The sequence below is a fragment of the Nothoprocta perdicaria genome, unplaced genomic scaffold (genome assembly GCF_003342845.1).
Source record: "Nothoprocta perdicaria isolate Ctin4 unplaced genomic scaffold, notPer1 scaffold_1, whole genome shotgun sequence".
NCBI classification, from domain to species: Eukaryota; Metazoa; Chordata; class Aves; order Tinamiformes; family Tinamidae; genus Nothoprocta; species Nothoprocta perdicaria.
Genome location: NW_020454093.1, coordinates 10539855 through 10561409, shown reverse-complemented (window position 1 = coordinate 10561409; position 21555 = coordinate 10539855). Strand labels below are relative to the sequence as shown.

Sequence of the window (21555 nt, the reverse complement as noted above, 5' to 3'; positions counted from 1 at the left end):
GCCTAGCAAACAGGAAATGCCTGTGCGGGCTGCGCGGCGGCCGGGAGGCGCAGCGCGCTGAGCCGCTCGCCCGCCGGAGCCCGCCCGCCCGCCGGAGCCCGCCATGGCCGCCTCCCTCTGCGCGCTCGCAGGTGAGCGGAGCCTCCCCCGAGCGCGGAGCCTCCTCCGAGCGCGGGGCTGCGCGGGCGCGGGGCTGCCGCGCGTCGCCGCCGTCTCCCCTTGGCGCGGGATGCGCCGCCCGGGGTGGCGGCGGCTCCGCGGGGACGTGGGGGCTGCCCCCCCAGCGCGCCTCGGGCTCCTGAAATTGCCTGGCAGCCCTGAGCGGGGGAAAGGGGTGCGGGATGATGGTGATGATGGGTGGCGGGGAAGAAACACGGTCGCTGGACCTTGCTAGCGGAAAGAAGTGCCGCTGGAAACTGGCTTATTTCATCGGGACAGCTGTGCGCCTCTGGCTTTCCGAGGTTCGGAGTGGTGAAAGAGAAGTGAGGAACTGTTAACTGCACCCAGCTCCCTTCAGAAAGACTGGGAATCAAATATATAACGTTTCCTATTAGGGCTTTGTATATTGTTGGAGATTGTTCTTCTTGTTAAGCAAAACAGCAACGCAAATGCTGGAAGTAACTGTCCTTCATAGCTAGTGGTTGCATTTTGGATCTGAAGTCAGGGCAGTCCAAGAAGTCGGAAAGAGGTTAGGGCAGCGCTGAGGCTCATGTGCTCCCAGAGGCTGGTACTGAGCTCTGCAATAGCCCTGGCGCTGGCAACCAGGGCACGCTGTGACCTGAGGAGGGCTGAGCTGCACCAAGGGACACAAACCGGTTCCTAAGACCAGTCAAAATGCAAGTTAAAGTGAGTAAAGGAAAAGCAGGACTACGTGGGGCTTTTATATCATGCCTGTCAGGCAAGACAGGATACAGGAGCATGTGAAAATCTGAACGCAGCACTTGGTCTTTCTGTGCTTAGCCCTCTTTCACTGATAATTTACTACTTTTATTCCACAATGATATTCTCCCCCAAATATGCTTTTGTTGGCTCTGCTTTACAGAGGGGGCTTTGTACAGCAGTAACAATCTGGTGTGCCACAGCTTCCTCCCAGACTAGCAGTGTTGCCACCGCTATCACCAACAGCTGATTCATCAGTAAAGACAAAAAGTTGCATTGACAGATAGGAAGACACCTCAAGGGGGTCCCAGACAGGAAGACACCTCAAAGGGGTCCCATCCAAATCTTACTTCTTTTTTCTTTTTTTTTTCTCCTTTTAAAACTTGCTATGAAATAGAATATACTTGAAAATCCAAGGGGACACTACATAAGACTAGAACGAGATTCAAATTGTCTCTGATAAATAAGACTAATGGTTCTAAATAAACAAAATCTCRTTCTGGCAGGCATAAGCAGTGCTATGCAGGAGGTGTCTTTCTGTATTTGCAGTACTGATTTCTGTATTTTCTGTACTGATCTTATTTTCTACTTGGTGAAGCCTCTGGCAGTTTGGTGGACAGGAAGGCTAATAAAAGATATTGACAAACAGAAGAGGGTGTACAGAGTGACAAGCTTGATAAAAGTCAAGGATATATAACTGTGAAGAAAGGATGAAGGAATTGGGTTTATCTACATAAGAGAAATCTAGGGGCAAAGAGAGTAATGCAAATATGCATCATTAGGGAAGTATAACTATCTGAGAATATTATTCCAAGGCAATACATGCTTCCCTTAGTGAGACAACTCATTCACGACTTTTTTCTCTCTCTGAGTTGCAAATGCCAGCTAATAGGACACTATTTAATAGTTGCTTCCCTTTATTCATCAAAGGGCGAGTGGAAATCTACCTAATTGCTATGCAGAAAGTTTAGTCAAACTTGCAGTAGAACTTGCTCACTCTTCAGGTAATGAATCATTAGACTTGGGGTTACCTACCAGAACTGCATAATTAACTTCATAAAAACTTATAGTGAAGGAGGATAAACACTTATCAGGGATGATTGAGGTTTATTTTGTTTCACTTCAGTGTAAGTGCTAAGACTAGGGATCAACTGAAGTATCTCCTAGTCCTGTAGATCAATAGATAGGAAGAAAGAAAACTCCCAAAAGTTTCATTAATGTTTTAACTCCCCTTCCATCTTTTTGTTCTCAACTCTTTCCCTTCTGCTGCTGATGTTCTTGTTGCTGGTACTGATCAAGGGTACTTATCCTTGTCTTAGGAACACCTTCCAGCGGATTTCTCTCCCACTAKCATTTCTTCTGAATTGCATACATTGGTTAACAGGACTAAGGTATCTACTAATGAATTCTAGTTACAATGGCTTAACACCAGGTTAGGAGGTATTAAAATTACTTTGTCTCRTCTAAGATGCGTACAAAAGCTTCTTCATAAAACAGCAGATCAAGCCTTCCCTACCACAGAGGAGGCCCCAAACTCCTGAAGAYCTAGGGCAGTGTCTCATAGGTTTTTAAAACAACAATACTGCAAAAATAGCATGGCAGGGAAATTTTATGAATATATGCTGTCAGTATTTTACCTTGTCTTGCACAGTGCTTAAAGTCTGAAAAGAGATGCTAAATTGATGCAGGTATTATTATCTCAAAATTTATTTTTTTTTAAATGATGAAGGGTAAGAACTCCTGGGTTCTACATGTAATTGCAGTCTTTTACCAAGACAGGAACAGAGCAGGTAATTCTGAACTTCTGTGTTAATACTGATACAGGATCCACTTGTTTTGACACTACTGAAATCAAATACATATTCCTCTTTGGCCTCACCAAAATTAGCATGAACTTTCAAACTTAAGGTTATTCTTAAATCTTTGGATACGTCATTTCTTTCTTCTACTGCTCATTCTTCAACATTTAAATGAATAACAACGAATAGAAGCTACTTTTTACCAGAGCAGGGAARGCATCATCATCTCAAAAATATTTTTCTTTTTAAGGCAATGATAGTCTTGCTAATKGAGGATAGCATCATTCAAGCTTAAGGTTGCTACAGTATATTTGGAGATCACTTTATGCAATTGTATTAAAARCTTGTGGTCCTCTGTTTCAGAAAGGGCCCAAGTGCACTTTAAAATGTCTCTTTCTACAAGAGTCAATGTAATGTTGTTTGCACATTTTTGTTTTAATGTATTTATCCTTGGCAGTAAGTTACCTGCTTGCATGAGCTGAATGTCTGTTGTCTGCTGGCACTGGATGCCAGCTTGAAACCTTTATTTGAAATACATAGCATCATAAGAAATGTGAGGCTGCATGTAAGAAGTAGAAGACTGGAACCATGATCAGAGAAAACTTTGTAATTGGATAGTAAAAATATGCACAGACATATTAATTTGAAAGGTTAATAGGCACTATGGCTAATTTCACTTGAGAGAGTAGCCTCAGGTTTACCTTTGCAATTTTACAACCATAAAGCATTTACAAAATGCTTTTACCGCATAGCATTTACAAAAATAAATGACAGTTTTTTTAAAAAAAAAAAAAGCTACAAAATATTGACACAAAGTAACAAGCGTACACAAGTCCAAATTTAACAAACAGCTATGCACATGCTTATATTATTTTCCCTTGGGTGGTCCTGTTTCCTTCTGTAAAACCATGMAAACAGAGTTAAGCGTGTGTGTTCACAGGAAGCGAGTCTGAGGACTCGTAAATAAATCTTCTTATGCAATATGTGATAAAGTTGTTTGTGTATCAGTATTGAGCTTAGAAACACAAAATGCACGTTATTGGACCTGACCTGTGGATAGTGTCCTGTCCCTCCTACAGACCTGTGCTCCATAATTGAAACCTATACATCACAATGGCAGATATGGGATAGGCTTTACTTACCATAGTGCTATATCCTATTCAGTTCTTAACCTCTAAGCCATTCTATGCCAGTCCACACATTATTATTATTATTATTATTATTATTATTATTATTAAAGAAAAAAGAGAACTCCTAAGCTTCTCTGTTAAAAAAAAAAAAAAAAAAACTTAAATTTGCTTTTCTATTAGCAGACTGAATATACAGACACTTCATTTTCTCTATTCCAGGCACCATTTTATGTGCATATTTTGGCACATCAGCTTGTCTACTTTTTGAATTAAATATTTTCTATCCTCTTTTCATATGCTTTTCAGTTCCCCTTTTTAAATCTGCAACATTCTTTCTTCAAAAGGGGTGTCTAGTATCATATACTGTATTTCAGAAGAAGCAGCAATGTTGATCTATATGGGCATTTTGACCTATATGCATTTTTGATCTATACAGACATCCTATATATGACTTTGATTTCTGGTAGGTTGCACATTGCGTATTGCTAATACTCAGATTCCTCATCCGTGCAACCATCCATGAGCTAATCTACATTTTAATGATAACTACAGATTTTTTTCCAATGAATATTACTTACTTTTGTTAACCTCAATGTGCTTAGCTGTCTCTGAAGCTTCTCTCGAGACTTAACTCTGAAATAACCTGCAGGTTCAGGAAGCTGCTCAAGTTTTCAGTTGTTTCAGTACCGATTCAGGGGGTAACTGTAGCTAGGCTGTGTAAATAGGATGTTGTAAATTAACCAAAAGCTTCAGGCTGAAKTTCATTTCTGGTTCTGGTTCAAGCGCAACGCTAAAATATCAGTTTGGCTCCGCAGCCCGCAGGGACGGGCGCGGGCGACGGTTACCGCCGCTCGCAACGGCCGTTGGAGCCGCCACCGCGCATGCGCCGGCTGCGCCCGCCGCGGTGCCGGGAGGCGCACTGCGCATGCGTGTCGAGCGCGGCGGTGCAGGGGAGTGAGTCGTGCGTGGCGCCGTCGCCTTTTCGGTGGGGCTGCGCGCATGCGCAGGGGAGGSGGGACGCCTTTGGGCTGGGGGCGCATGCGCAAAGAAGGGGCGAGAAGCCGGTGGCCTGTGCGTGGCGGAGCCGACGCGTCGCGGCCCGGCTGAGCTCAGGCCTCGCCACCGGAGACCCGCCGGGACCGGGTAACCGTCCGGGAGCGCGTTGGGGCCCGCCGGGACCGGGTAACCGTCCGGGAGCGCATAGGGGCCCGCCGGGGCCAGGGGTGAAGCCGGGAGCCAGGCCCGGGCCGGCCGGCGCGACTGCGGGGGAGCGGAGGGCGCGGCTGCGCCGGGAGCCGTCGGGATGCGGCTGGTGCGGAAGGACCTGGAGAAGGACAACGCGGGGCAGGTGACGCTCATCCCCGAGGARCCCGAGGACATGTGGCACACGTACAACCTGCTGCAGGTGGGCGACAGCCTGCGCGCCTCCACCATCCGCAAGGTGCAGACCGAGTCGGCCACGGGCAGCGTGGGCAGCAACCGCGTGCGCACCACGCTCACGCTCTGCGTGGAGACCATCGACTTCGACTCGCAGGCCTGCCAGCTGCGCGTCAAGGGCACCAACATCCAGGAGAATGAGTACGTCAAGATGGGTGCCTACCACACCATCGAGCTGGAGCCCAACCGGCAGTTCACGCTGGCCAAGAAGCAGTGGGACAGCGTGGTGCTGGAGCGCATCGAGCAGGCCTGCGACCCGGCCTGGAGCGCCGACGTGGCCGCCGTGGTCATGCAGGAGGGGCTGGCCCACGTCTGCCTCGTGACGCCCAGCATGACCCTCACCCGCGCCAAGGTGGAGGTGAACATCCCACGCAAGCGCAGGGGGAACTGCTCGCAGCACGACCGGGCCCTCGAGAGGTTTTACGAGCAGGTGGTGCAGGCCATCCAGCGGCACATCAACTTTGAGGTGGTGAAGTGCGTGCTGGTGGCCAGCCCGGGCTTCGTGCGGGAGCAGTTTTGTGACTACATGTTTCAGCAGGCGGTCAAGACCGACAACAAGCTCCTGCTGGAGAACAGGTCCAAGTTCCTGCAGGTAAGGGGCCAAACCACCTGTGTAGTAGATGATCACAGAGGTTTGGGAGCTGCCTGTAGTAATGGAAGAGAGTTAAGAGGAGGGTAGGAAATAATTTAATCTCTAGAGGACAGAACTTTTTCTCATTGTGAGAAAACTGTTCTCTCAAATTTTGGCCTAGGTAAGCAGGACAGTGATGTACTCTTTCTAGAAGAGCTTGAAGGGGAATAGAGAAAATGCTAGATATTTGACACCTGTACTGTTATTCTCTCATAATGTGGGACATGCATGAAATAAGTTTTCTCAAACTTTTTAAAAAAGAAAAATATTGAAGAGTTTGGGTGTTATGTAGGTTAGTTAATACTGCTGCTAGTTTTGCAGTAAATGGCTAAAGATTATACAAACAGTACAGTAGCTTTTTCCCCTGTTGCTTAGTTGTCTGAGTGTCTTATTTTCTGTTAAAAAAAAAAAATAAAAAAATCAAAGCCAGCACAAAAAGTAGAAGTTTCTTAGGGCTGTTGCTTCTGAATTACAGCAGGGCTGTAATCTAGGCCTTCCAAACTATGGAGGGTGTCCCCATATGGGAGGAACACAAAGTTAAGGAGTCTTGAATTGTATAGAAACCTGTTTCTTAAATTTTAGCAAAATGACAGCAGAAAGCGTGAAAGGCTTTTATGCACACAACTACATGACTAGTATGTCTGCAGACCTCTTTTGAGGGGTATGGCTTAATGCTTTTGCACTGTATCTCTGCAACCTTAAGAGGTCTTTCTCTTTTCAAATACTTAAAGGCTAAAGAAGACTTAATTTCTCGGTAGAGCTATGTGGTTCTTCCTGCATCGGGGCTTTGTACAGTACCTTGCTTATATAAAGAACTTTTTGAGTAAGAGAAGCATCTTTCCTATACCTCTTAAAGTACTAAGTTTGAGGAATTAGGGTTAGGTTTGGGTTTGCAGAAGAGGAGCTCCCCTGGGAAAAGTCATTTGTGTATCAAATGAATGCTACACCTATAATTAGCTAGATAAATATTATGTAGAGAGGAAATTGTTTGTACTTGGTTAATCAAGAAAACGGTCTTTTTGTTTTAAAATACATACCTCTAACTGTGTTTACTGTAGGTGCACTCTTCCTCTGGACATAAATATGCACTGAAGGAAGCCCTGTGTGATCCAGCTGTAACTAGCCGCCTCTCTGACACGAAGGCAGCTGGTGAGGTCAAAGCCTTAGATGACTTCTATAAAATGCTGCAGCATGAGCCAGACCGGGCTTTTTATGGTCTAAAACACGTGGAGAAGGCCAACGAAGCCATGGCTATTGATACGTTGCTGATCAGTGATGAGCTTTTCCGGCACCAGGATGTGGCTACCCGCACTCGATACGTTAAGTTGGTAGATAGTGTGCGGGAGAACATGGGCACGGTGCGAATCTTCTCCAGCCTTCACGTGTCTGGGGAGCAGCTGGGGCAGCTGACGGGGGTGGCTGCCATCCTGCGCTTCCCTGTTGCTGAGCTCTCTGACCAGGAAGATGAATCTAGCTCCGAAGAAGATTGATGCTGACTTCATTCCAGCCTTATTTTTCCCCAGTTCACGCWGAAAAGACAGCCTCCCTTCCTGAAGACTGTGAAGATGTGCCATGACATATAATTTAAGCTTTTTTTGGTAGCATTTCTTAAATCTCTGTTCTAAAGGATACCTCTTCTATGACAAATTATGGATACATGGTGGTTTGGAGCTGATTGGTTTTGCAATTTACATACTGGAGTTTCAACAGTGCAAGAAATTGATTTCAATCTCAAAAGCTGTTCTTCTTGTGTATTCATGCAGATTGGCAATTCAATTTTGAAATGTGTAGGAAAAGATAATAAATTAAGAGGGAGAAACACACCAAATTGTCTTTATTTCTGTGGAGATCTTTTTGTTTGTTTTAGGTGTTGATTTGTTTTTAACATGCTGGCAAGTAGTATTAAAATCTTAAACTTCCTCAGCAGTGATCTTTACAACTTCCAGCTTGATCTTCTGAACTTCTTACTTTCCATTTCTTAGGAAAAGGGTAGAGGAACGTGATGAATGTCATRTCAGGGGTGTCTTTGGTGCATGTGTATACTTTTATACTTTGGAGRTATTTGAAGCTGTCTTTCAGAAATTAGACCTTTTATGTTATTTCTTCCCAAATATAAAAGCAGATGCAGGACAAATTGTGGAGCTCAGTAAGCTCACTTGAGATATCTCTTAAATGATGATTTCTTGGAAGATAGTTCTGAGGGCTAACAAGCTATGCTGTTTTGCAATTGACTTTTTCTAATGGGGTTTTCTAATGAGGAATCCCAATGGCATTAGGATTATTTCCTCTCTAGTTCTTCAGAACCTTATCCATACAATTATGGTTTACCAAAACCTCCTTGTTTTCTGTTAGGAATCTTTTGACCATAAATAGTTCAGATAATTTCATAACCTGTTATTTCACTACCGATGTAATCATTTACTCATTTAAAACTTAYAGCTTGTAGGGTTGTTGTGTTTATAAAACTGTAATTTATATATACACACACAGAGTACTGAACTCTAAAACTGTCTTGCTTTTCTGGTTGTTTAATATAACAAAAGCACTTGGAGAACTATGATGCCTTTTTTTTTCTCCAGTGAACATTGTATGTTACGTTGAAGAAACACAAACTGTTGACAAGATTCCCCTGAAAGGGGATTGTTTAATTTAAACTCTGAGTTGATGGTGTAGGTTATGTGTGTAAATAAGCTATAATTTGTTTAAGTTGAAGGACATGAGAGTTGCCAAAAATTAAAATCAAATTTAAGTAAATTTAAGTCTTGTGAAATACAGACAAGAACTGAATGATAACCTTTTTTTTTTAAAGTGTTTTAAAGCTTTCAGTCTAGCCAGAATAACTTCAGAAAACTTTTATAAAGATGCTCCCATGATGCTGACARTATCATGTATTGCTAAATCATCCCTACTGAAGCTTTAGTCCTAACCCCCTGATGAGGAAGGCTTTTTGAATTAAAACTGTTCTTGCATCTTGTTTTTCACATACTATTAGTCCAGCTCTAATTCATGTTCTTTTTCATGTTCTTTCCACGTGTTCTTTTTCATAGACTCTAAGGTTAAAACTGTATTACAGAAGGAAACTCTTTAATTTGTTTCCCAACAAACTAAAAGAGATATCAAATGCTTTAACTTGGAATCTTATTAATTCTAGATTGCAGAATGGTTTGCTTTTCTTTTGGACCAACTTGAGCCAAGTTATTCCATTTAAAAAAGGAACGGTGAGGAAGTTTTGCTGCAAATTGTAGGAAGGTTGCAGTAACTATTCTGTAAGTTTTTATTTGTTACAATAGAAAAAATACAACTTTTTATTTGATATTTAAGGTATAATGGAAAGTATTTGGTAAGAAAATGTCTTCGTAGTGATTTTTTTGAAAATACTTATAACTGTCCATTTTTTTCTTTTTTTTTTAGCTAGTATTATCATTGTTTTAAGTRTCTGAAAGAACTATATCTAGTTGCCTAAAATATGGAAGGGTGGGATTTTTTTTTTTTTTCCAAGCACTTCTGTAGTAAAATAGATGCACAATCATTATGTAGACAAATGCATCCGGTTTCAGGAAACAGCTTAAGGGCTTGGTTTTGAAAGGAGCCTGTGCTCAGTACTGCAGATGCTTGACCTGGCAGAATTCCCGAGATGTCCATATCTTTTATATTTAAGGGAATCTTGAATGACTTGTAAAGTCCAGATTGGCAAAAATGCTTCTGTCACTTCTGTTTGCAATAGCACCTACAGAGATGCGTATTATCTGCAGCTTGAATCAGTAAGTGCTATAGCCATGGGAAAATACTTTTCTTGACCTTTCTTTGGAAATAGACGTATTAAATGATAAACTAAAATCTGTCCGTAAAATTGAATGCTAAAGAGAATTGTTCTCCTAATCCTTAGGTCTTTAGTAACTTCAAACAATATCCTAATTTKTGCTTCTGTTTGATTTTTGATATAATTGTGTGGATTAATGAACTTGTTTATCTTTTTTTTTCCTTTTTCAAAATAAATAGCTATCCCCTTATTAATATTTAGAAAGTTTTATGGAAAGGAAACTTAAAAAAAAAAAATTGCTTGATCCTGAAGTCTGGTCTGCATTTAGCCCCAAAGATCCACTGATTTAGGTCATAGAGCTTCTCTTGCAACCTCATACTTTGGAGCAGAGCCAAGTTTTCTTAGTTGTGTCACATCTGGCATTTAAACCCAGTTGTGACTATATCATTCTTTTGGGGAGTGTTTATGGGATAAAGTTCATTGCAAAACATACAGCCATCACAAGCAGTAGACTAAAGAATCTTCTTAGCTATATAGCGACATAAAATATCAATCTCTTAAATCTGTAAGTACTTCACTTGACCTGGGGAGTTCCCTGTCTTCCTCCTTCCTGCATTGCCTAGTGTAGGCTATTATAGTAAAATACTGCTAATAAATGATCTTGCAAGAGAAACCCACCTGACCACCTGTGTTATGCAGCTTAATTTGTGATGCACCTGGTATGCTATTTTTAAAGCCATGTAAATGTCAGAAGTAATTTTGATTGTTTGCCACTATTTTCTTAAAGCTTAAGTAGCCCTGAAAGCAAATTTGGTTCCCCTTTGAGGATATACTGAATTTAATTTTAGGCTGCTGACCTTCATTTGCCATCTTTTGTGTTACAGTTACCTTCTCAGTTATCTTACCTACAATTTGAGCTTCTTTAAGTTTTCTCTGGAAGCTGCATCATCCATCTGGAAATTGTTTGGTTCTATAATGGCAAGCTGGGAGGTTTCCTTTCCTCTAAAGTTTTTGTATTTCTGTTTTTAAAGAAAATAAGTCTGTTTCCTATAACACTAGACGTTCTGTTTATGGAAAAACATGTCCTCAATTTTTTAATGCTGTTTTATTCCCAGCAGCTTCTGTGCACTGTCAGGTCTGTTTCTTCTACACAGGATTTAAGAAAGTAACTCGCAGAATGTGAAGCTGCAGTTTTAAAGCCTGCAATTAAGAATCCTTGTTTATAACTAAAAACTTGAATCCTTTCCAGATAAATGAAGAATAATTTAAAAAATAAATAAAAAGAATGGCTTCAGAAATCCACTTAGCTCCATACTTTTTAAATAAGGCAAAACTGAAGATATTTTTTTAATAGTCTCATCCACTCTATATCCACCTGGTTTTACATTTTAAGAACTTCGTTCTTAAGGATGAGGATTGATAGAAGCAACTGGTAGATCAGAGAGCAAGAAAAAACGTTTCTTCATCAAGCTCTGCTAATGTGGGGAGGTTACAGCTCTTGTGGCCTTTCCCACCTAGGTTCTTATTAAATCTGCACCTGCAAACTTTTGAGATATCATTTAAGTAACAGGGCTGTTTGCTGCTGGGGCNTTTTTTTTTTTTTTTTTTTTTTTTTTTTTTTTTTTTTTTTAATTTTAGTTTGCCTTGCTTATAGTGAGAATGGTAGAGAGAAACATGACCCTATTTGATTTTGAAGCATCAGTGATTCTCTTATAAAACAGCCATAATTTGTGTTAAGATAAAACAGCCGTAATTTGTGTAAAGAGGCTGTTGCATTCAATTTTTTTGTAGGGAAACAATATTCTACTACCCCACAACTCTGCTAATTTAGATATAAGCAAATGCCAAAGTGCTTGGATCTTGTGGTTATTATTACAGGTCTTAAGTCAGGCTCTGACGTGAGCTAAGCCTGGGCTTTTTCAGCGGTGGAAAGAGTAAACATAGGCTGTCAASTTGCTTGTGTGACTTAATAAACATAATGCTTAGTGCAGCCACATTTTTTGTACTTGACTCACATAATTCAGTGACTTTGATTTGAAGTTTAATGCATGCCTAATGTAGCTAAAGGTAAGAAATATGTCCATTATAACAACCAAGCTGTCAAACACATTCTCTCTAAACTTACAAGTTTGACTGTATTAAAAATGCAGTTTAGCTTCTCTGGCAAAAATTYTCTCTTAAGGTGTCTTAGTGTAAAGTAGAATGTGAGACCAAGGTCTCTGAATTCTTTTTTGTTTGTTTATTCTGGTGTTTGAAAATAATTCTTCCTCTTGTTCCACTGTACAAGAAACAGAGGGGAGCAGATACCAGAGCCACGCTTGCTTCCAAATCAGTGTCTTTGCTGGAAACGCAACATTAAGCAGCGACTTTCCACCACTGCCAGCTCCTGTCTAATTCTTCTGTATTGATCTTTAATGTATTGTTTTCAGTTCTGGAAATGCGATKTTCACAAGTAACATAATTATTGTTATAATACTCTAATAATTACTTAGAATTCAACTTGGAGTTGATAAGGTATGTTGTTGGAAGTCTCCTTTTCTTTAAAGAATCTTAATTAGTTGACACTAGTCCTTTTAGGAACATGCACACCAGACAGGTTTTCCTCTGATCCCTAATGAAATATCTAATGAAAGCCAAGCCTAGAACAGCAAAGGACTCATATGGGGCAAAAGACATGAAGCCTTACACAGTTCTCTGATTCATTGTTAGCAAGAGGCTAAAGATGCTTCCTTTTTTAATTGGTCTTTTCGGTAAGACCTACTCCACACTGTATAAATAACTAAATACATCTTAGTTGAGACAGCTGAACCAGAACTGTCCCACTCATGTGGGATAACTCTTGGCGTGCAGGAGATAATTAGTCACACAGACAAATACTCTGATTTTGGTAAACAAGAGTTTTTTTTGGTTGCTTACGCCACTGCAAGTCATCTGCATGTTTTACTTGCATGCTCATGTGCTAGTTTTATAATGACAGGAAGATCCTATGAAGTGTTCAGAAAGAACCAAATTGATGTTGCACTGACACCAGCAAGTGTAACTGTTCCTGATTTTGAAGTCCTGTGTCTCTGGCCTATGCAGGTTTGAAAGYGTGGAGTTTTTTTGAGTGTATGTTTGGTTTTGTTTTGCTTTTTTTAAGGAATGAGACAAGGATGCATTTATTGACTTGTCACTAAAAATGTTTAGAGCCTGAGATGGTAATATTTTGATATTGAGTGTTTTCACTTATACTTCTAGGACTCTTGCAAAACTTTCATTCTCTAGCTTACATACTTTTATTTTGACATGGGAACTGGCCAGCAATGACTGTATGCTGRAGCGTATAAAATGTCTAGTACTGAAAAAAATGAGAAGTGGGAATAGCCTTCCAGTAAGAATCAGAGCAAAAGGTCTCTTTAGTGTGGAGCTTGTTTACCCTGCAAAGTATGGCATCCACTCTGCGTTTCTGAGCCCTGTGCTCTGAACAGAAGCAGGGAATTTGGGGCTGTTGTTGCTTTAGTGGCATGTTGAGTCTGTCCAGTTTGTATCAGTCCAGTTCTCAGTGGCCGGGTTAGGACCATGCAGCTTGCAAAGCAGGGCAGAGCTCGCAGCAGGASCGGATTAGCAGGGATTGTTTCTCAGCTCCAGCAGGTTGGATGTGGTCGATTGCAGCTCTGTTACTGCTGCTGGAGATGTAGATCAGCTGTTGCTTATGGAAAGCTGGTGGCAGTATTTGATATGGAAGCAAATACTTGCATAAGTTCTAGGAGCACTGTGAAGTAGAGGTTGCGTGGCTCTTTCTGCCACTTCTAAAAGTCCTTTTTAAAAAAKGCATTCAATACTTGCAGCTCCTGTTGACTTTGGACGATTAAGTATCATGATTAACTATCTCCAAAAATGGAGTAGCTGACCTCAGCTTCTCAAACTTTACCCTCAATAAGAGAGGTCTACACAAGAAAATAACATTTCCTCACTGATAAACTTCCATTGGTGCTTCTGTGAAGTTGACACAGATCCTTAAAAGAAGGAACACCCAGTACTTTGTCAAATGGTTGTTAACTCTAGAACACTTCTGCACAGACCTGGGCTGGACAGCTATCTTGAAATCACGGGTGTACTTCTTGTGCCGTGGGAGGGAAATGTAGGTATTAGCGCCAGTCATTCATGTAGAAAGCTCTATCTTAAATTGCATCTAAAAAGCAGGATGTTTTTGTCCCTCTACAGTCTGACTATATTTTTGGGGGGGCGGGAAACAAACCTTCCCCTTATTTTCTCTTCATGGCTAGTTCCAAATTTCCCTGAATTGTTTAGTGACCAATGAAAATGAACATTTGCWGTAATAAGGCCTGAGATAAATTCTGTAATGCTTTTACCTGGTTTGTGATAAAATCCAACTGAAATGCAGCTACCAGGAGTACGAGAGGTGTGTGTGCTCTTGTTGCCACCATAGCTCTTTCTATTCGTCTTTCAAACGTAGTAGATGTGGTCAGTGATGTAATTATCATGTGCATATTTTATATGTTGTTTTTACGGCATTTTCTAGTTTTTATTTATGGCATTATTCTAGTTTTGGAAAATGTATTTTGAAACACAAAATATGCGGATATCAACAGAGAAAAGAATAACATTAAAGTGCTTAGGTAACTGCACTTTATGAACTGCCCCGTGCAGTATCAGTTGTGTCATTTTCTGTCAAAATGGAGTGTGGAACAATGAAAAAGCTTTGCATTGCTATTCTAAAKGTGTTTTCTTTTTTGTTGCCTTTTTTCTTCTTCTCCCATGGAGTRCAGTGTATTTTGTGACTTGTGGTATGTGGAAGTGCTTTTTGTGGCTATTTCTACATTAGACAGCAGTTGCCTGKGTTCGTGGAAGATAAGATGTAATGGATGCTGTGGTCGCTTGCAATCCCACACTCCTAAATGTTTGGGTTTCACAGTTAAAAATGCATAGTGTATGTTAAGACTGAACCAGAGATTTGAACTGTGCAGGGCAAGCACAAGTTCTTATTCCACTTAACAGTTCATAGGGYCAGGAGCATAAAACTGAAGAGGAGTGTAAAGAGAGAGACTAGCTGAGGATTATCTCCCCTTTCCCCAATAAACAGGAAAAAGGTACAAACCAGGAGACCTCTAGAAGTCTTTTAGAGAACTGATACCATGATTTTTCCAAGCTTATGTTTGCTTAAGAATAGCTCAGACTTAGTATACTAAGTAGATTAATATTGACCCTTCTAAACAGACGGTGCCTGCTCTGCTGTGTTCTCACACCATAGAGCAGGCTATCCTATGCTGGAATTTATCTGCTGTGTGTTTGGGGGATAAAAARGCACTTCCCTCTGACCTCATCATATGAGAAATGCTGGTATCTGGGGCTCTTTCTTGGCAGAATTCCAAGGTTGCAACAAATAATGACTTTCTTTCCCTGTACTGCTTGTAGCAACGTCTTAACAAATACTTTCCCACTGTAGGCATGWTTTCTAGTTACTGATCTGAGAAAGTGCTTTAAACAACATCTTGAACAGTATTACTGATGATTCCACTTTATTCCTTGCAAAGAGTTAAAAGCAATAGATGATAGGGTCTGTTTGGATGATGGTCCATTTTCAGGTTAAACTCAATGTCAAGGAGTCTTTAAACTTTTCAAAATTTGTTTTAGCCACAACAAATTTCCTCACTCTCCAGTTGTGCTGTTGGAAAATTGTAAGTAACATTAGTTAAATTTGCAAATATCAGTTTAACTAGAATATTTTGTTCTGCAAAAATGCTTTCTCTTACATGCTGTGGAAGTGTCTCTGTGGCAGTTCAACTAGAGTTCAGTTTTGTAAAATCCTTTTGATTACATTTTGCTACAGCTTTTATTAGTTGCATTTTGAATACAAAGTTCTTAAGAAAGTCTTAATACTAAGAAGTAATAGTTTTCAGGTCACTATTAAGGGAAGTTAATATTTTTAATGGGGAAAAATGGTTTTTTTTCTATGTAGTCAAGACAAAAAGATGGAGTGGCATAATCTTTCTCTATTACTGTAACAGAAAGTGTCTCAGTTAAGAAAATGACTAATCCAATGAAATATTCCAGTGAAAATTATCATAGATSTATTATCAAAAGTATTAGGAAAGTCATTCTATGTGCAACTTGATTATAGTTTGCAAGTTGATTTTGTTATTGCTGTTAATATATGTTAATATCTGAGRTTGATTTGTGCTGTGGCTATCAGAGCCTCAATGGGCCCTTCAGTTTTTCCATGGCCAAGCTCTCTGCCTGTTGGCAGTCTTTCTACTACACAAAAGTAGTGGATTTCGTGCATTTTACCCACATAGAAGTCTTACATAAGGTYAAAGGAAGAAATAGATATTTGTACATTTTCATCTTGTCTGTTCCACTGCACTTATTGCAGTTTTCTTGTATAATAGCTGAATTGATATTGATGCTTTTTAGAGACATCAGATAGACAGAACCTGTGGACTAAAAGCTTTTAGCATATGTGCTGACTGCATATATTTTTATAGTACTATATAATAACTAATTTGTATTTAAGTTTTGTGGTGCTTTGGCCAACTGAATGTTAAGGGTCATGTCAGGATATTTGCACTTCCTTTTGAAGGGTTTCTTCTCTTCCTGAAGTCTTTAGTGATTCACTTGAGAGTGAGCCAGTGATTGTGTTGAGCACAAGGCAATGAAAGGCATGAGTTTATAGTGAATGTGAAGTGAAGAAATGGAAAAAATTGCTGCTTTTCAGAAAGCTTCTAYTGCCACCAAAGCATTTCCACTCTGGCATTTGCCCTGAGACTGCTGACCTTTGAGAAAAAATCTCCCCCAAAATCCATAAAAGTTATTGAGGAAATTAATAAACAAATAATAGGTCAGGAAGGCAAAAACAAAAGTGCCCTTCGTCCTGGTTTGAATATAGTAACATGAATTTTCAACTAAGCATTAATTTTACGTCAGTTCTAGGATTATTACATCTCCCAAAATGTCCAAAGGGAATTGTGCTAATTTCTCTCTGTCTGGAAAGTTTTAAAGATGGATAATTTAAAGTTTATTTGGATAGAGTGATAAAGAGCTTTTTTGTGCTATGGTTCATATTCTTACTATATTAACAAAATTGTATTTTATTAATATACAGCATAGTGGCAATATATCAGTCCTCAGAAGTATGTTAATTTGACTGCAATATTTGTTGGTTTTCCCTGCTTTTTGACAGACTTCTTTTACTTCATTTTTCAAAGAGTGCATTCTAACTGGCAAGGGAAAGCATAAGTACAAAGCATGGATTCTGAAGAAACTTGAAAATTTGTAGAAAATGACATTTKCAATTCACTCTTGAAGATTCCAGGTGGTAATCTACCAGCTTACAGGTTTGGCCACAGTGTGATGGGTGTTCTGTGCTTTCTCTTTCCTTCCATTTGTACTAATACACTCAGCTCATGAAATATCCAGAGCATGTTCCACAAAATGACAAAAACCATCATTCTCTCTTTTACTAAAAAACAACAACAAAAAAATCTCCTTTGGCTAGAGGATAGACATAACTAATACTGTTGAACATCCTTCAAAAATCTCTGCCTTAGAATTTCTGATATATTCCTGTAAGTTTTCCTGTGCTTTCATCATGCTAAATTGTAGAGCATGGATATCATGGAAATTGTAGAACACTTTCCTAATTCAACGATACATTTAAGCTAACTGATTATTAACTAGAATGGAGGGCTGCTGTGTAAGGAGAGTCAGATGTTTAGCAGGTGGTTGCTGAGCTGACCGTCCGCAATGGTTTTACTCCTAGCTAGCTGCATTTTGCCTTGGATTGTAGACATAATGCTAAAGAGACTATTGCTTGAGGTGATTTATGTGATATATAAGCTTTTGAATGTATGAAGCTACTTGTTTCTGAGTGAAATGTCGCGTTTGTTTCCTCCAGTTAAGTTAGTGTTGTAGAATTTAATTTCTTAGGGATTCTGAAAAGAATAGTTTAAAATATTCAAAAATTTTATAGCACAGTAGAAATAATAGTAACCACACGAGTCATTCATGCTTAGAGAACTATGCTTTTTCATCTAGAAAGAGCATTCCTGCTAATGATGCAGAGCTGGATGAAAAAAATCACCATGGGAGAGGAGATACTAGCTGTGGGGCTTGCTAAGGGGTAGACCAGGTATCCTGCAGGAACGTCTGCATCTGCCTTACTGGGCTGCTTGAGAAAAGGCTGCAGAGAGGAAACATTTTACAGCAGCAGCAAAACGGAGATTCAGCAAAAGTGAACTCTGCAAGAAAGCCTGTATAAAACAAGCTGACACATCACACTTTCATCTTCTTATGAACGCAGAGAAGTTTGTTTGTGGAGGGGAATCTGCAAATGCATGGTCCATACGCAGCTTCAGAGAAGACTGAACAATGCATTTTTCTTTAGGTTAAATTCTCCACTTAACCTTTTGCATGAAATTAATCTTTTTTTAATCTTCTGTGTTTTATTTCAGGAAAATGGTTGCACAGTCATTTTAACRCAACTTCTATATGAACTTTTAATTATTTATAGATGACTGTAAATATGCTGTATACTTGAGGAGGGGAAAAAAGTCATTAGGTAAACKTTTCTATGGTCTTGCTGATACAGCTAGATGGTAGAAAACAGAAGTCATAGTGGGATATTCAATAGGAAATATTTTTAGGACCAAAGGAGGAGGATCTCGAGAGGAGCACTAAGGTTGTAAGGAATTGAATGGAGGTAAGTGTTGATGGAAAGGCTCTACCCAAAAGTTGGACTAGTGATTACGGGAGATGAGCTGAAACATTGATGAGGAGTTGCTATTTGGCCTTCAGCAGGCTCCTGTATTTCAAAGCTCTTTACRTACATCTGCACAAGTCTAAGTGACCTGATACAGTTTTCCATATGTGACTGCATGTCTTTGAATTTTTGTCCTTTCCCTGAGAAACTATAAAGCAGTAAGAATTGTACTGATGAGAAGACTTCTTCCAAATTTCCGTTGCACGCCTTTTTTTTTTAATAAAACGAAATGGTTTGATTCATCTGTTGGTCAGTTGAGTAGGGCATGTATTCCCGGACGCTACTATTATATTTCAAAAATTTTGTCTTTTATAGTGTGTTGCTAATCTTGAACCACATTACAAAGCTTTGATTCAGTACATTTTCTGGCATTCTAAAGCTGTTCTTCGGTATAAATTATTTGGTCCAAAGCCAGCAAAGGAAACTTGATTAAATGGATTGCATAAAACATTTAACTGGTTTTTGAAAGGTTGTGGATACTGAATCCGGAACCACTTCGAAATATGTATTTCTTTGTCTTTTTTAGGATATTTATCTACTTTAATAATGATTTTTTTATCTTATTTTTTTCTGGTGTCTTGAACTCATTCCAGACAGTCAGTCTTTTGCTCTTTAAAGGTTAAAGATTAAAGAAAAAAGCTCTAGGCAAAGTTATACAAAAGTTGTTTTGTAGTACAGAAGAAAAAAAAATAATAAAGGCTTGATTCAAGGTCTACTGAAAAATGTTAGACAAGTTGAGAACTTTATTTTTTTAATCTACAGCTTTATTTGAAATACCCAGATATTTTATCCAGTCAGATTTGAATGCAGCATGAACTCCTACCGCAGCCTTCCTGGCCTTCTGCAGTAAAGCCAACGTATTCTGGCCTGTGAGCTCATGAACAGTAATTGTGCTGCACGTCCATGTTTTTTTTCCACCTAGAAAATCTATGACTGCAGTTCTTTTTCGTAAGACAAGACTATATAATTTCATAGTGGCATTATCACATCTGAAGTAAAAAATATGATGTGAAGGTTCTTCCACTACTATATCAGTAAAAAATCCCTTTTCATGTGTTCAACCCATCATTTAACATGTAGCATTTTTACAGGCATGTCCTTATATGCAGGTGCACTTTAATCTTACCATGCTACCAGCCAGAAGCAAAATCCAACATGTAGTGTTGCTATAGCTAGAAGACCCGAATTCCAGGAGAATTCATTTACCTGCACTCAATGCTGCCCTTCCCGACGGATGTCGCTTTTCTGTAGCTGGTGCCAGCTCACTGGGAACAGCAATACTCAATGCTATCAATTTCCTTACGTGGAAGAATTTTCTAATTGTAACGCATGGTATTGTTTGCTACCTTATCCTTTTGTAGAAGATCGAGCCAATATGTTCAGTCCTGTGCAGCTCTCTGAACATCTCACCAATAACCAAGATTTTGTGCTCTTTGCTTCATGTTTTTCATAAGAGCACAGCTGAGATGGGCAGACTTTTGCAATGCTATAATCTTGCTTCTTTATCAGCATAATATACTGTAAGGAGACACTCAATGACTAACTGACAAACTCAATCATCTTTCCTAGTATTACTTAACTATTATTACCTCTTTGTCAAATTCACTTCTCTCTTTGCAGGTCTTTAAAATGTGCTTGCCGTGTTTTTTGATGTACTGTGTGCTACACAAGATACTATAGAGGTATTTTCTTTTGTAAGAGATGCATGAATAACAGAACTCTATAAAATATTTTAATCTTCATCTTAAATTTGTTTGTCCTCTTCTATTGCCAGGAATGGATGTAAGATGGGTTTTTTTTTCCTCTCTTCTAAAAGCTTTTTTTGGGGAGTTTCCCAATATTTTCCGGTTATATGTACTTTTGCAAGATATTTCTACTTGTTTTGTTCTCCTCCTTTATTACAATCAGAATTGCTTATAATAATGTTTTTTTCTTGCAAAATGCRGAGGAGTTAGTTAAGGCGTTTGAAGTGCTGTTCTAATAAAGGAGAGATAGAACAAAGGTAACAGTATTGGGAAGTATTGTCCCACGTAAACCCTGTAAAGGGGAAAGGGGAAAAAAAATGCATTTGATGTTCAAGTTTTGGAGGAAAAAAAAAGGCATTTCTCAGAATAATCATGACTTACAGAGAATGCAATGGTTATTTGCCCTAGATACATGGATACAAGTACAAGTACATGGATAAAATAAACTATCCTRAATTTACTTTCTTTTCTGGGTCAGTAAACATGATGTCACTTATTGTGGGTGATTTGTGGTGCTTTTTACATCAGAAAAGAGCCAAATGTTAGACTCCGCGCTACTGTGCTGGTTGTGTTTATATGCATCTATTCTGGGAAAGCATGACTACTTATTCTGCAGTGCTCTGCTAGAGATTACAGTGACTGGGCCATATGCACACAGACAAGTGCCAGGAAATTCAGTTCTAAGCATTTTTGCACGAACTGTTTAGAGGCAGAAGAACCAGGCAGGCTCAGCATGAAAGCCTAGTTAAAAGATCCCGTAACTGAAAAGCTTGTTTTAGTGGCTACTGGACAAGTATGTGCTGCTACTTTAGGTTTGTAATAGAAATAATATTTGGGTTGTTGTCTCGGTGACTGTTAACCTTTGGGGTGTAGGTACAAACTGTGCTCAGCAAGGAATGCCTCATGCACTAGACAGTTGTCTAATTTGTTTCTACTCAGCAGTGAGAGGGAGGTTGTGCTAGGTCTTCTTGCTGCCCAGTTTCTTACTCAACAAGAGCATGCAAACTGAGATGAGAGTTTTATATCCTGATATACATTCGTTTGCAGCATTTCTCTGTAATTCTTTGAATTTTGTACTARTGATTCTGTTAATACCATGTGATGCATTTCAAAATCCTGATAATTTTAGTTATTGTGATTAAGTATGTAGTTAAATGCTACATGGCTCACAAAAATGTTTTTTTTTCTCCTTAATCCACATAAATCTCAAAAGAATTCTCTTCAGCTCAACATTTTCCACTGCTTCTGCCAATAGTCTTTGCACTTTGTCTACACAGCCTTACTAGAGACAGATGAGAATGCGTACATATCAGACAGAAATTGCAAGTTTGAAAGAGTACAAGCTAAATATTGTTGTTAATATAAAATATGATTTTGTCATTAATGTTTTTAAATGAATTATCATCTTAGGTTGTG

The 21555-nt window shown here is 39.5% G+C and overlaps 2 protein-coding genes across 2 annotated transcripts in view; both read left to right on the top strand.

The window, feature by feature from the left end:
* Positions 1–110: 110 nt before the first annotated feature.
* ITGA1 (integrin subunit alpha 1) overlaps positions 111–21555 on the top strand; it is a 63568-nt gene continuing 42123 nt past the window's right edge. The window contains exon 1 of the mRNA XM_026037551.1: positions 111–131. The gene's annotated coding sequence lies outside the window, so the exon portion shown is untranslated. The remainder of the gene's footprint in view (positions 132–21555) is intronic.
* On the top strand, positions 5089–8453 carry PELO (pelota mRNA surveillance and ribosome rescue factor). Its single transcript, XM_026037564.1, has 2 exons — positions 5089–5837; positions 6935–8453. Exons 1-2 carry the CDS (start codon positions 5112–5114, stop codon positions 7364–7366), a joined length of 1158 nt encoding a protein of 385 aa, XP_025893349.1. The 5' UTR covers positions 5089–5111; the 3' UTR covers positions 7367–8453.